General features: G+C 37.0%; 1 protein-coding gene across 1 annotated transcript in view; it reads left to right on the forward strand.

Moving 5' to 3' along the window:
* Window positions 1-1,064: 1,064 nt before the first annotated feature.
* Window positions 1,065-13,494, forward strand: part of LOC127415070 (ras-related protein R-Ras2) — a 73,039-nt gene continuing 60,609 nt past the window's right edge. The window contains exon 1 of the mRNA XM_051653612.1: window positions 1,065-1,390. Coding sequence (XP_051509572.1) covers window positions 1,289-1,390 — 102 coding nt within the window. The 5' untranslated portion in view covers window positions 1,065-1,288. The remainder of the gene's footprint in view (window positions 1,391-13,494) is intronic.

A 13,494-nucleotide genomic window follows, 5' to 3' on the forward strand; every position in this document is an offset into this window, starting at 1 on the left:
CAAAAACATTTTTTATTTTTTTTTAAATTGGAAAGAAAACGTAATATGTAATGAAAAATATTAATATTTGTTTTGACAAGTATAAAAATACATTACTTAAAACAAAATGTATTTATTTATTTATTTGTGATGGGGCCAATGAAAATGTTGGCAGGGTAAGTAAAAATCTAAACTACTGGCCCGACTGGGTAAACTGAAAAAATCCTTAGTGCAGAATAACCTAAAGGTTCACCCAAAAATAAAAACTTTCTCATCATTTACTCACCCTTATTCCATCCCAGTTGTGTATGACTTTTTTATTCTGCTGAACACGAACAAAGATTTTTAGAAAAATATCTCAGCACTGTAGGTCTGGTTAAATCCATGTCTTCTTAAGTGATCTAATCGGTTTTGGGTGAGAACAGACCACAAACCTCCTTTTCTTACTATAAGTCTTGGCATCAGCAGTCTCATTGCCGATCATGATTTCAAGCTTGATTACATTTTCTAGTGCCATCTAGTAATGATCTGTGCATGCGTCAAGCACTAGGAAGAGTAATCGAGCTTGAAATCATGATCATGCCTAAAGACTGCAAAGGCAAAATGTACAGTGAAAAAGGAGTTACATTTTGGTCTGTTCTCACCCAAAACCGATTGGATTGCTTCAGAAGACAATGGTTAAACCACTGCTAGTGTCGTATGGATTACTTATATGCTGCCTTTATGTGCTTTTTCATTTGTTTTTTGTTAAGTTTTGGTTACCATTCACTTGCATTGTATGGACCTACAGAGCTGAAATATTCTTCTAAAAATCTTAATTTGTGTTCAGCAGAAGAAAGAAAGTCATACACATCTGGGATGGCATGAGGGTGAATAATGATGAGAAAACTTTCATTTTTGGGTGAACTGATTATTTAAACTCCACCATACAATGTTCAAAAGCTACAAAATAACCATTAGACGATTATTATTACATGAGTGAGATTGTTAAAATCCACACATTCTGGCTGTTGTGGGCGCCCCCTAGCGTCGGCTGTTTGTATTATACGAACACATTACTACCCCTATCTTCCCTTCATCTTGCAGCACAGTCAGGGCGTATGGGCTTGAGGCAGCAGTGAATGCATTTCCCCGCTGACTGTGGTCGTACTTTCCTCATCTCGTACGGATTACTACCGAGTTCACACCACGATCAGTCGCCGCTTTGCGTTTCCCCGCTACATTTCCCCATCTGAAGGCCTGTCACAGAGTACAGTGGCTCGGTGTGTGTGTGTTTAGACAGCGGCGAGAGAGCAGCAGTGTGTCCCCGATGGCTGGCTGGAAGGACGGCTCAGTGCAGGAGAAATATCGCCTGGTGGTCGTCGGAGGTGGTGGCGTTGGGAAATCAGCACTGACCATTCAGTTTATCCAGGTAAGTGGACGGATGGCGGAATGTTGTTTTCTGCCCTTTAAAGAGATGTGAGGGTGTTTGAGAGATTATGGGTGTATCTTGAGCACAGAAATGGGGACCCCACAAGCGGTAAAGGGGGTTCAGGAATCCGAGCGAGGCCTGCGTCACTTTAAATCGTCGCTTTATGCAAGAAAAATCATGCTTAAACACAATTATAAACACATCAGGAGGAGTTTAAGTGGGAATTCATTTAGGAAGAGTGAAAACTCTTCGCATGTAGTTCATAGGCAGTCAGAAACACTTTCGGAAACTGTTGCGTTAGACTGTTGCAAAATCATAAAAAACACACGACAAAACTACTACTTAACCCTTGTGTTTCAATAAAAAAAAGTTACTTAGAGGTCCTTCGAGGACAAAAAAAAAAAAAAAAAAAACACTGCCATAAAATTTTATATATTAATATTATTTTTCCACTTTCACTGACTTTTCACTGACAGTGATTTTTTTAATCAACATCTGCACAGATAAATGCCATAACTACCAAATATTCATTCATTTTAAGGATTTTAACCCTTTAAATGCCAGTTTGTTTTTATAATGCCACCGTTGTTACACACACCCACACACACGAAACACACTCTGACATAAATACCAACACACCCACACAATTTTAGCTGCATCATTTATTCAGCTGGCCTGCAGTGCTCTATAATACAGCAAACAGAAAACAGGAGAAAAGCATGTATTTGCTCCATAGGCTAAACATGAGAAAAATGGCGCCATCTGGTGGAAAATATAAATGTTTTAAATTTTGAAGCCAGGACTCAGAAATGAAAGTATAATATCATACAATTCATGATTTTATGCTTTAATGGCACTGGGATCAAATATTGCAGTTTTAATGGGTTTCAATGTGGACATTTTTGTCCTGAAGGTCCTGAGTGTAACTATTTTGTGTACACAGTGTATTATAGATGTATTATAAGAACTAAGGTTGAAAAATCAAAATTCCCCCAAAAATGCACACCTTTGGCAAAATTTATGCCATTGGCATTAACACAGCCAAAATGATTGTAAAAACAAAAATGAAAAAGACAAAAAGTCCCGAAGGTCGCACAAGGGTTAATCTGTTTGATTAGACTTAATTCAAATCAATAAAATGGAGTAAATTAAATAACTGCTTTCAAACAAAACTATACAACATTGTGTGTTTTGTAGTACTAATTTTTTCTCCCCATTTTCTCTTTTGGGTACTTGACTGAGTCCCTTGCTGAAATTCACAATGGTAACCAAAGTTTTCGGAAAAATACCAGTTAGACCTAATACAGTTTTATTGTTAACATCAGAAAGGCCACCCGCCTACCTTCTCTCTAACAAAAACACTTAAATCTTCATTTGTCATGCTTAAGGGATAACTTTATTAAAGCAGTTCACTAGGTTTTGAGACCTATCCCAAATCTGTCCCTCATATATGATATGGCCACATCATTGTTTTTTCTGGATTAACCTCATTCAGCAGGGGATTAATAACATCTAGCTGCAGTACATAACAGCAAATTACAGTGTAACTATATAAAATAATAAATCGGGATTGGAAGAATGTCGATAAACTATTTTGGACATTATATGAGATTGTGTTTATATGCCATAAGGGGTTGAATTATTGTAGTGATTAAATAGAATTTCAGTTTCACCTCTTATATTTGGGCCTAACTATTGTGTCTAGACTTGCTTTAAGAGAAAGTATCTTAAATATAAGTGTATTTTTTTCACTTGGTTATACTTCTGCGAGTGCAGTGAAGACAAAATATACTTATATTCAAGATCTATTCTCTAAAAACAAGTCTAAATATCTTAAATGCTGCTTCTCAGGTGAATGCATCTTTTTTTTTTTTTAGGTATTTTAAAATATTTTATTTTTAATATTATATTCATCATTCTCAGATAACACTTTTTTTCTTCTGCAGTATAGCTGCTAAAGAAAATGTACGATGTTTTAAAGAAGTTTTAGATATTTATATTGGAAAACAAACAAAAACAAATAAAAAATGTATTTTGTTGCAGTGTATAATGGGGCGAAGACTACCCTCTCTCACCTTTTTGTTCACTTCAATCCATCTTTAACTCACAAAAAACAAACATTCTTATTAATAAAGCCGTGTATTGCCAATTTTTTTCAAGATAAAAAATGCACAGTGACATATATTATGATTCAATAAGTCGCAAACCATCACAAGCAAGCGTGCGTGCTCGAGGGACAAGCGTCCCCGCGACAGAGTTTGCATAAGCCGGATGCAGTTTCAAACTCTCCCATTTAGATCGGGACACTTCGCACAACTCATAGAAGAGGCGCTGACCGCACAGAGAAATGACAGTTTTGGAATTTGTAGTTATTTATATGACCTGCTTCCTTATTATTTGAACTTTAATAAAGCTATAACAAATTAAATATAACTGCATTAAAGATGTAAAGAAGTGTTTCCTTTAAAGACGCTCGACATGCAAGTTTTGCTTCAGCAGAGCGGCAGCTCCGGCTCCGCTTATTCCACACCGAGAGTGCTTCTGTATTTACTTATTTTGCATTTTTGTATAATTCCCTCATACTTTGCGATCTACATCACCTGAAGCTGGTTGGAAAATTTGGAGTGCGTCTGTGAGCTGTTTTCTTCCCCTCTTCAGTCAGGCGCGAGCTGCAGTGCTGCTTTCACGTGCCATCATTAGAGTTTAATGTGATCTCATGTTACGTTAAATGAGATCAAATGCCTATTCGACAACGAAAATTTTTGTTGACCAATTTTTATGTTATCGATAACATCGACTAATCATTTTAGCCCTACTCATAAACTACTTGATATTAATGTCTACTTTTCATAAAAACAGGTATTCTCACGGGTGGACTGGGAAGAGAATTCGGCCCTGGGTTTTACATAGAATATGGCCCAAATGGGGGGTGGGTGTTGCTGTCCTTTTCTGCATATCGCGGCGCCATCCAGCATATCGTGGCGCAATTTTGCAGCCCTCTTCAACCAGTCGCGGTCTGTTCTGCATAACGCAGTGGCCCGTTTCAGCTTATCTCCGCCTGCTCGGCCCCGTTTTGCGGCTGGCCCACCGGGAAAAGTCCCAGTTCTCCCCATGGCCAGTCCGCCCCTGGGTATTCTCACTCTCCTGACCTGATGGTCTTAAAGGAATATTTCAGCATAAAATCAAAATTCTCTTATCATTTACTCACCATCATGTACAGTTGTAACGATTATGAAATTTGGCTTACGATTAATTGTCAAACTAATAATTGTGATTATGACGATTAATTGTCTGTTTAAGGGCTATGATGATTATTTTAGGGCTTTCACAACTAATTGTCATATAAAGTGTCATATTTCTTTAGGTGCATGTGTGCTTCATACACCTTAAGTAATTTTTACATACTTAAATTCAGAAATATAAATCAGGGGCCTGGGTAGCTCAGCGAGTAAAGACACTGACTACCACCCCTGGAGTCATGAGTTCGAATCCAGGGCTTGCTGAGTGACTCCAGTCTGGCTTCCTAAGCAACAAAATTGGCCCGGTTGCTAGGGTAGGTAGAGTCACATGGGTTAACCTCCTTGTGGTTGATATAATGTGGTTCGCTCTCGGTGGGGCGCGTGGTGAGTTGTGTGTGGATGCCGCGGAGAATAGCGTGAAGCCTCCACACACGCTATGTGTCCGTGGTAACACACTCAACAAGCCACGTGATAAGATGTCACTATGCCACCCCGAGGATTTAGAGCGCAATGGGAATTGGGCATTCCTAATTGGGGAGAAAAGGGGAGAAAATAATATATATATATATATATATATATATATATATATATAAATAAAATGTATATATAAATCAAATAGGGATATATGAATTCCTTTTAAGGCTTTAAAAACGTATGAATGACATGAAAAATAATGTTAAATATCAAAATATTTATAATTACTTAAAATATGTTGTTGGTCAACTTTACATTTACACTGTTTTTGGAACTCATATATTTTATATTATATATTTAAAAAATATATAACTGTTATATTTATATATATATATATATATATATATATATAATTTTATATTTTTGTTAAATATAAAATATCCTAATTTCTTCACTTTCAAACATTATTTTAATTCTCTGATTAAACCCACAAGTACTTATTTTTCATGAGATTTGAGATTTCGTATCATCATTTTATCACTCCACAGAAACAGTGTAAGTGTGCGTCTCCTCATCTATGTCAGTGCGTGTCATTAACACTGCTTTTATGAACCTGTTATGACCAGGAACATTTGCCATTAAGTAATCGTTCAAAAAGAAGCCGTTCACTGTCAAAATTTATATTTGTTTGTTTCGCGGGAATATGGCGTGAGCCTCTGCTGACAGCATGCGCATCAGAGTGCTTGAGAAACGCTTCATGCACTCTTCCAGACAGGAGCTGCTCTGGATGACATTTGTGGTACGGCTCAGTGACGCTCGGAGTTCAACTAATGTAAATGACACAATAATGCGCCATTCGCTTACAATTCGCTTATTTGGGCATTAAAATGTGTTTGGAATTTGAAGTGCACAATAATCGGTTATTTTAGATAAAATAACTGCGATCAGATGATTAATAAATAATTGTGACATGCTTACCCTCATGCCATCCCAGATGTTTCTGACTTTCTTCTGCAGAACACAAACAATGATTTTTTTGAAGAATATCTCAGCTCTGTAGGTCCATACAATGCAAGTGAATGGTGGCCACAACTTTGAATCTCCAAAAAGCACACAAAGGCAGCAAAAAAGTAATCCCTAACCCCTAAGCGGTTAAAACAATATCTTCAGAAGCGATATATATGATAAGTGTGGGTGAGAAACAGATTGATCTACTTCTCACCCACACCTAACGCTTCTGAAGACATGGATTAAACCACTGGGGTCGTATGGATTACTTTTATGCTCTTTTATGTGCTTTTTGGACCTTCAAAGTTCTGGCCACCATTCAGTTGCATTGAATCTTTGTGTTCTGCAAAAGAAAGTAAGTCATACACATCTGGGATGGCATGAGGGTGAGTAAATTATGAGAGTATTTAAATTTTTGGGTGAACTATTCCTTTAAATGTGTTTGTTATAAACAACAATACAGGCCAACAATTGATGTCTGAACTAAATCAGGTATGTTGATCAGTTTAAAGAAGCAGATCGATATCAGAATAGCCTTTATAGTCTTTCTAGTAATATTGCTTGTCTTCCTTAATTCCTTCATTCATGCCAGATTACTAGTGGCCTTTACTTGAAATAACTAGTCAAACAGATCTCCTCACTATAAATCACTAACTGAAATGCCGTTGTTATTAAACTTTGTACTTGTAGGCTTTTTTGTCCACATTTTTTGCAAGCAATTTAGAGTGGAATTATCACTGTGTAAAAAGCTTGATCACCTTATGACCTAATGATTTTTACTAATGCTTAACTGCTGCCGGAAATGCCACACATGAGCTTAACAATCAACATTTGTTGATATCATGATCTGTTACTGGCAAATGAGCTGATTAAAATCCCTTAAAATAGTTATGAATGGGAAAATTAGACTACAGTTATTCAATAACTAAACACGCAAAAAAAGAAATCAACTGTTTTTTGTGTGTGTGTGTGTGTGTGTGTGTGTGTGTGTGTGTGTGTGTGTGTGCCTTTTAGAAATCTGTCTACTATTCTGTATATATACTCTTATTCAGCATATGAAATTATACTGTTGATTTGCAGGGGCGCCCACAGGATTTACTCTGAGGGTATGCACAGAAAGCTGCCTAATAAATCTTATGTCTAGGGGTGTCCGGGTGTATGCTCCCCCGTGAGTTTTTTTTTTTTTTTTTTTTTTTTTTGTTGCTGCAAAAAACAACAACAAAACGTTCAGTGATGGTGACTTTGAGATAAGCATTTGTTTTATTTTCTCGAGTATGAGTAGCATTCATGTAACTATTGGTTAAAGCATTTCTTCCAGTAACCGTTCAGACAGACGCGTTTTCATGCTAAAAAAGCAAATCGCACCACAACCAATAGAGCAGAACGCAGGTGTCTCGAGATGTGTTTTTATCAGTTGAAGAAATTCTTTTTAACTTGACACTGCGTCTAAAAATGCAGCGCTCCCGTGAGAGATGCTAAAAACACAGTGAAACGTGAGACATCTATCTAGCGATTGTTTATATGGAAAACGATTGAAAAACGGCTCGAGTGGACACGTTCAGTTTGAACAGCCCCTTGTTCACATGACAGCACTAGTTGAAGTTTCTCAAAGTTACCTCTGAAAAAGACAGACTTTTGTTTCAGTTCACTGTTGGTACATTTCCACTATATCCAGCGCTGTTTATTCTGTGTGTTCTTAAATATCCCGATACTGTTTTACTGTGTGAGGAACCACTCCAAATGATTCAGTGAGAGAGCGGTCCGAACGAATTGTACTGAATCACGAATCGATTCAGACAGATTTGCAAGCCCGTTTGGCCAATTCACTGAAAAGAACCGACTCCAAAGAATTATTCATTCGCAAATTGGGCATTGCTAGTTCTTTTAAACAGCCAACAGAAATACGGAACACATTTCATGATTGGTGAAATATTCTGTGAGTAAATATTTCTCAGGGCAGTTGGAGCACTCATGGTACGCACAGTGCGTACAGCCGTACAGCTGCAGGTGCCCCTTTTAATTTGTAAATGTACTAAATGTGTGAAAATGAGAGTGGTCCAAAGAAAACCTTAGACTCCATAGAAATACCCTTCCTGTTCGAGTGTTTCTAGAAGTCACTGCTGGTGAGAAAGCAGCCCAGCTGTTTTCTGGCTCTAGGTTTTCCCATTCAGATGTGAGTTATTAAGGTTTCATCTGAGTCATGTTGGGTTAATGACCATGGAGAAGCCGGAATCTGGCCTCTGAAAGAGGATGTCCCTCTACTCCTGCTCAGTCTCTAAGGACCTCCTGGATGTATATGAGAAACTGTGTGCTGCCTCTTGACTCGCACTGATTTGCGACAATGTGTTAGGTGCTTGTATGACATTCTTCATTAGTTATGCTGACTGGAACCTAACTGATTTCTGTCAAAGTTTGATTGAAGATACTGCTCATGTTATTGAGCTGGGAATAATGCATTAACTTCAGTGGACTGCTACACATTTGTAACACACAGACTGCACAGTGCCGACACAATGACTTCACTACAAAAACAGACTGGTTGATCTCAAATAGAGTCATGACATGAGCCATGAACAGTGCCAGCCAGGCATGTGACTCAGACCAGAATGGATTAGTTTACATCATTGTGATGCAATCCAAGCTGCAGGACTGTTTAGCATTAAGCATAGCATTTGAGGTATACACTTATTACCAGCCCGACATGGAATCTGTGCCCGCAGGCAGAAAGCTCTGCAAATTTGGCAGAATTCACATGCACAAGTTCTAGACAAAGTTCTACACATTCCTCTCCTTTTGTGTGTACAATTATTACATATTTTGGGTAATTTGCTAATGCTTTCAGTTACCAATAAAGCCAGGTTCACACTACGATTTTGACAACGATTTTGCTGTCTGAGACAATTTTAGGGATAAAAAAAAATTACTGTCTTGTAAGGCAAAATCATCAGTCTTCGTTCACTTAGTTTAACGTGTTCAGCCGGCCAGTTAATTTAATTTGCAAATTTTTTTTTTTTTTTTTTTTGCTTTAAAAATGGACTTTGTGTGGTAACATCTAAATAAGCTGGTTTGATTTGAGTCAAAACTATTATTTAACATGTCTCAAACACCCTGACTAGATTAGGTTACACCAACAAAACTATTTTTAAGAGAACATTTAGGTTAAAATTGCTCCTTAAGCCAACAATTGCATGTTACCACGTTTTCAATCCATTCCACTAAATTCGGCATATTTTTTTCCACAAATTAGTGCAAAAATTAAAAATATACAGAATATAAATAACAATAAAATCTGACAATAATAGTATCATAAATATTGCCTCTTTAGCTCAGATTATACAAAAAACAAATTTTTCAGGCTGATAGAGCGAATGCATTCTAGAATATTTTGATGTACTCTGCGCATTCCAGAGTAAATAAAACAAGCAATATGTCTATTAAAAAAGTCTATAGGCTCTTTTAATTGAAATGTTGGACTATTCCTACAGTCGCCATGTTGAGTGTTACGATTTTGTTTTTTTTTTTGTCAATTTTAATTTCACTTCCAGTTGATAGCCTATTTACGTCCACTATGTCCATGTGAATTTGTATTATTTTATCTTTTGTTAACTTTCAGACCGTTTTTTTTTTCTGCAGTTAATATCATACTTAATGATTTGTGTCGATTAAAAGCTACAATGACATCAAAAAAATTCCTTGTGTCATTGATGGTGTTAGTCTTCAGCTATTCACTGATATGAAAATCTCCATTCACATGAGCAACTTGTCAGTAACAGCTCTTCCTCAGTAGTTTAAAATGTAAAGTGTGAAAGTGAAATTGTTGCAGGCCTCACTGACCTCTCCTCAGACTGTCTCTGAGAGAGCGTAGCATGGACACGATCACATGTTAGCTAATATTAGCTCTTATCGCTGGCTCTCTCATTTCTGGGAGAACGGACTCCCTGCAGCACAGTTTCCTTGCAATTGCACCATGGTCAGACCTTGACGGTGTTGTATGAGAGTGAATTAGCTTTAAACAAGGCCCCTTGTATAATAATAGGGAGCAGGAACAATTATCACCAGTTAAAATGCAAATTTTAACAGTTTAAATTACCAGTATGTGTTGGTTTAGGGCAGGGGTGGGAAACATTTAAAGAACGGATAAGGCCCGCTAGGCCATTTTAACTGGCCCTTGAGGCCATTCCATTAATTAATTTAAAAAGCTTAAAAATGGCCTTGATTCTGTAAACTGTAAAAAATAAATAAATAAAAGAATTAGATAATGATTAAAAATAATTTAAAGCTGCACTATGTAAGATTCTTTTAAAGCTACACTATGTAACTTTTGGCCCTCTAACAGTTGAAGCATAGAACTGCAAGTTACTTGTGGAGGAACATTGTTTTGGTAATTACGTGAGCTGGGATTCGGCTCTGCTCTTCTGCGCGGATGAATCTGATAATCTGATGGTTTGAGGAGTACCGGTGTAACCATGGTTACAGGTGATCAACTTATCAGAGCGAATGTCACTAATAACAACAAAACTTGCCCCCTTCCCTCAAAAAATAAAACAAATAAATAATGAAAGGAAGAAAAAGACGGAAATCCGAGGAATATGTCTTATTAGCAGGTAAGTAGCATATCTTCCGCTGTTGTTTTGAATTATAGAAAACAATTGTTTTAAAATAAATAGTGTTACAAAAGTTAGGCAACAATGACATTAGACATAACGATTGCTAGTCATATCAAAATTAGCTGGCAAATAGACCAATGTAGTAACTGGTGTAGAGATTGGCATTGTTACCAGCATAAAGTTATTTTTTCCCATTGTCTTTCCTCGAAAATGAAATCAAGCACTGCATTACCAATCCATAATAAAATGCCCCATTAGAGTGGCTAACGCTATCTAACGAACTACAGCATTAAAAGAGCTTCCTGGCTAACTATCGGCCCAGTAAAATATCTTAGCTGTCGAGCAATAAAAGCCATCTCTGTGTCAGTTTATATCTTATCTGATCTCAGAGTTGTTGCCACCTCTGAAAAAGCCACGGCGATGTTGTTTCGTGTTTTATTATTACTGGCTCTTTCGCTTTCCGTTTTTGCTTGCATAACCTTCTCGGTTCGAGGTTCCTTCGGTTCAATCCCTAGAGGGTTGCCCTTTTGAGTGATCCATGGTCAATGAAGCTTTCAGCTTCAAACTACTACCACACCTATCACCACACATATACATGCGCTGTTGTAGCTCGGGACCTTCTTTTCTTTATTTACGGACATGACGTAAAAACGCATGGACAAATGATGGAAGTATGCAATTTCCCACCAAATCCATCCCGACAGCTCTAAAATAAAAATAATTATTATAGACTTTCCATAGTGAACCAGGGTGTGGCAAATACATAGTTTGGAAGACAGATTGTTGGTGTACTTGATCATTTATGAAATTTCGTTCATTTCTAACAAAAAAATCTAACATATAATGTAGCTTTAACAAAAGGACATCAGTCTTTAGATGGATGTTTATCTGTTTGGTGAAGTTGTTTGCTTGTTATAATGCTTGGATATGTTTTCTGGTATGGTTATTGAACCTTATATTGGTTATCATGCTTTACTGAACCGAACATTACTCGGAGTATATTGTGTTTACTGATCGCGATGTGTTTAATAGGCTACTTTTTCCAGTGAAGTTACTTTAACGTGTTTACTAATATTCACGACCTCTGAGTATTTTATAATGTTGCTGCAATATTAGAGATTCCCTAAACTTGTGCGTGCCACTGTTTTCTTAATTCTTGTACCCCAGTCGCAGAAATTGTCACTTTCCATTGGCCTTTTAGCAGATGTGTTTAAATGTAGACAATTTAAAATTGCATCTAAAAGCCACTATAGGTAAGGTAGTTCCCCCTAAATGTATGCTCATCTCAAGGCATTTAAAATGTACAGATTTTATATCACAGTAATGTACGTATTATTTTATTTAGCATGTAACCATCTATCTATTATAACTTTACTTACAAAGAACCGATTAAAGAAACTGTTTATTGTTGTAATTGTTATATTTCTGCATATTATTTTCATGTTTAATAAAGTATATTTTATCCCCATCATTTCTGAATCCTCTTTTTGTTTTGTTTTTTTAAATTACAGTCTTATTGTTTGCATGCATAGATCTACTATTGTAGTATAACGGTTTACTTGCACTGTCCACTGAGGCTGTCGATTGTAATATACAACAGTTAGTTCCAGTCCTCGAATCTGATTGGACGAAAGACGTTCCATGAGCGCTGATGGACTCACACCATAAGCACTCGGACACTTCACTGTGTGTATCACTCCGCTTGTGTTCATCCCGTTCTAAACTAATGTGTAAGAGCAATGCCGATGTGTTAAGAGCTATCTGTCTCTTTACATTTCATTTTGTGACATTACATATTTTAGCCAGCAGGTGGAGGCAAAAGACCATTTTTGTGTGTAATATGATCCAGTTGGTGATGTGAAGTGAGTCAGCGTAACTCAGTGTTTATATTCAACAGCACTCCGTGATTGCTCATATTACTACTACACTACTAAAGCTAGGAAATAGCTTTAAACTAACAACTTCAGCATTAAGGCTCATCACAGCTGAGAGACACAACAGACTGATTAATTACATAAACTCAAGGCGCTTAACTCTTACCTGGACTGGTAGGCTGGTAACATTTCTGTAAGAAAACATGTAAAACTTGGATTTTGGTGGGCTTAATTGGGTCCCTTTCCCTAACTTATATAGAACACACAGATTCGAGATCATTAAAACTTCACGTTGTAGATCGTGGGATATTTTAGACCATACTGTTTTATTTTGAAAGTAAGTCAAATAATAGCATGCTGTGTGAATACAGTTAATAACAAACTGTTACTCAACCCTTGTGATGGTAATATTTTAGGTGAATTTACCTGCATGCTCTCCCGGTGAGGACTGACATGATTGTCAGAGTAGATCAGGGATGGGCAACTTTGAAGGGGGCGAGGACCACATTTTTTCTCCTTTCTACCAAGGGGCATTGTAACTTGCATTTTTACTAAAACATGCCGTTCACTTGTACAAATTCATGTTCAATTGACATGCAATGTACTTCAGTCTCATTTGCATTGTCTACATTTGCAACAGACAAACACACTAATGAACAGACAACATTTTAATAAAACAGCTTATAGGTATTAGTTAAAATCTAAATATTATCATCAATAACAATACTGGAAACAAGAACATAACATTTCAGTGCATTAATACAAAACATTTCAGCACCACAACATACACGCACAGACCGAACAGTCCCGTGCGTCAGAGAACATTCTTTCTATTCGCAAGACTTCAACAATCAGTCAGGCATCTCAATCGCGCATTTCTTCAAAGTTTCTCCCTCTTATAACAACTTTTCCGTTTTTCACAAGCACGAGCGAAACAGCATTAGATGTCTTTGGTGATTCCC

Source organism: Myxocyprinus asiaticus, chromosome 1 (genome assembly GCF_019703515.2).
Source record: "Myxocyprinus asiaticus isolate MX2 ecotype Aquarium Trade chromosome 1, UBuf_Myxa_2, whole genome shotgun sequence".
In the NCBI taxonomy this organism is placed as follows: Eukaryota; Metazoa; Chordata; class Actinopteri; order Cypriniformes; family Catostomidae; genus Myxocyprinus; species Myxocyprinus asiaticus.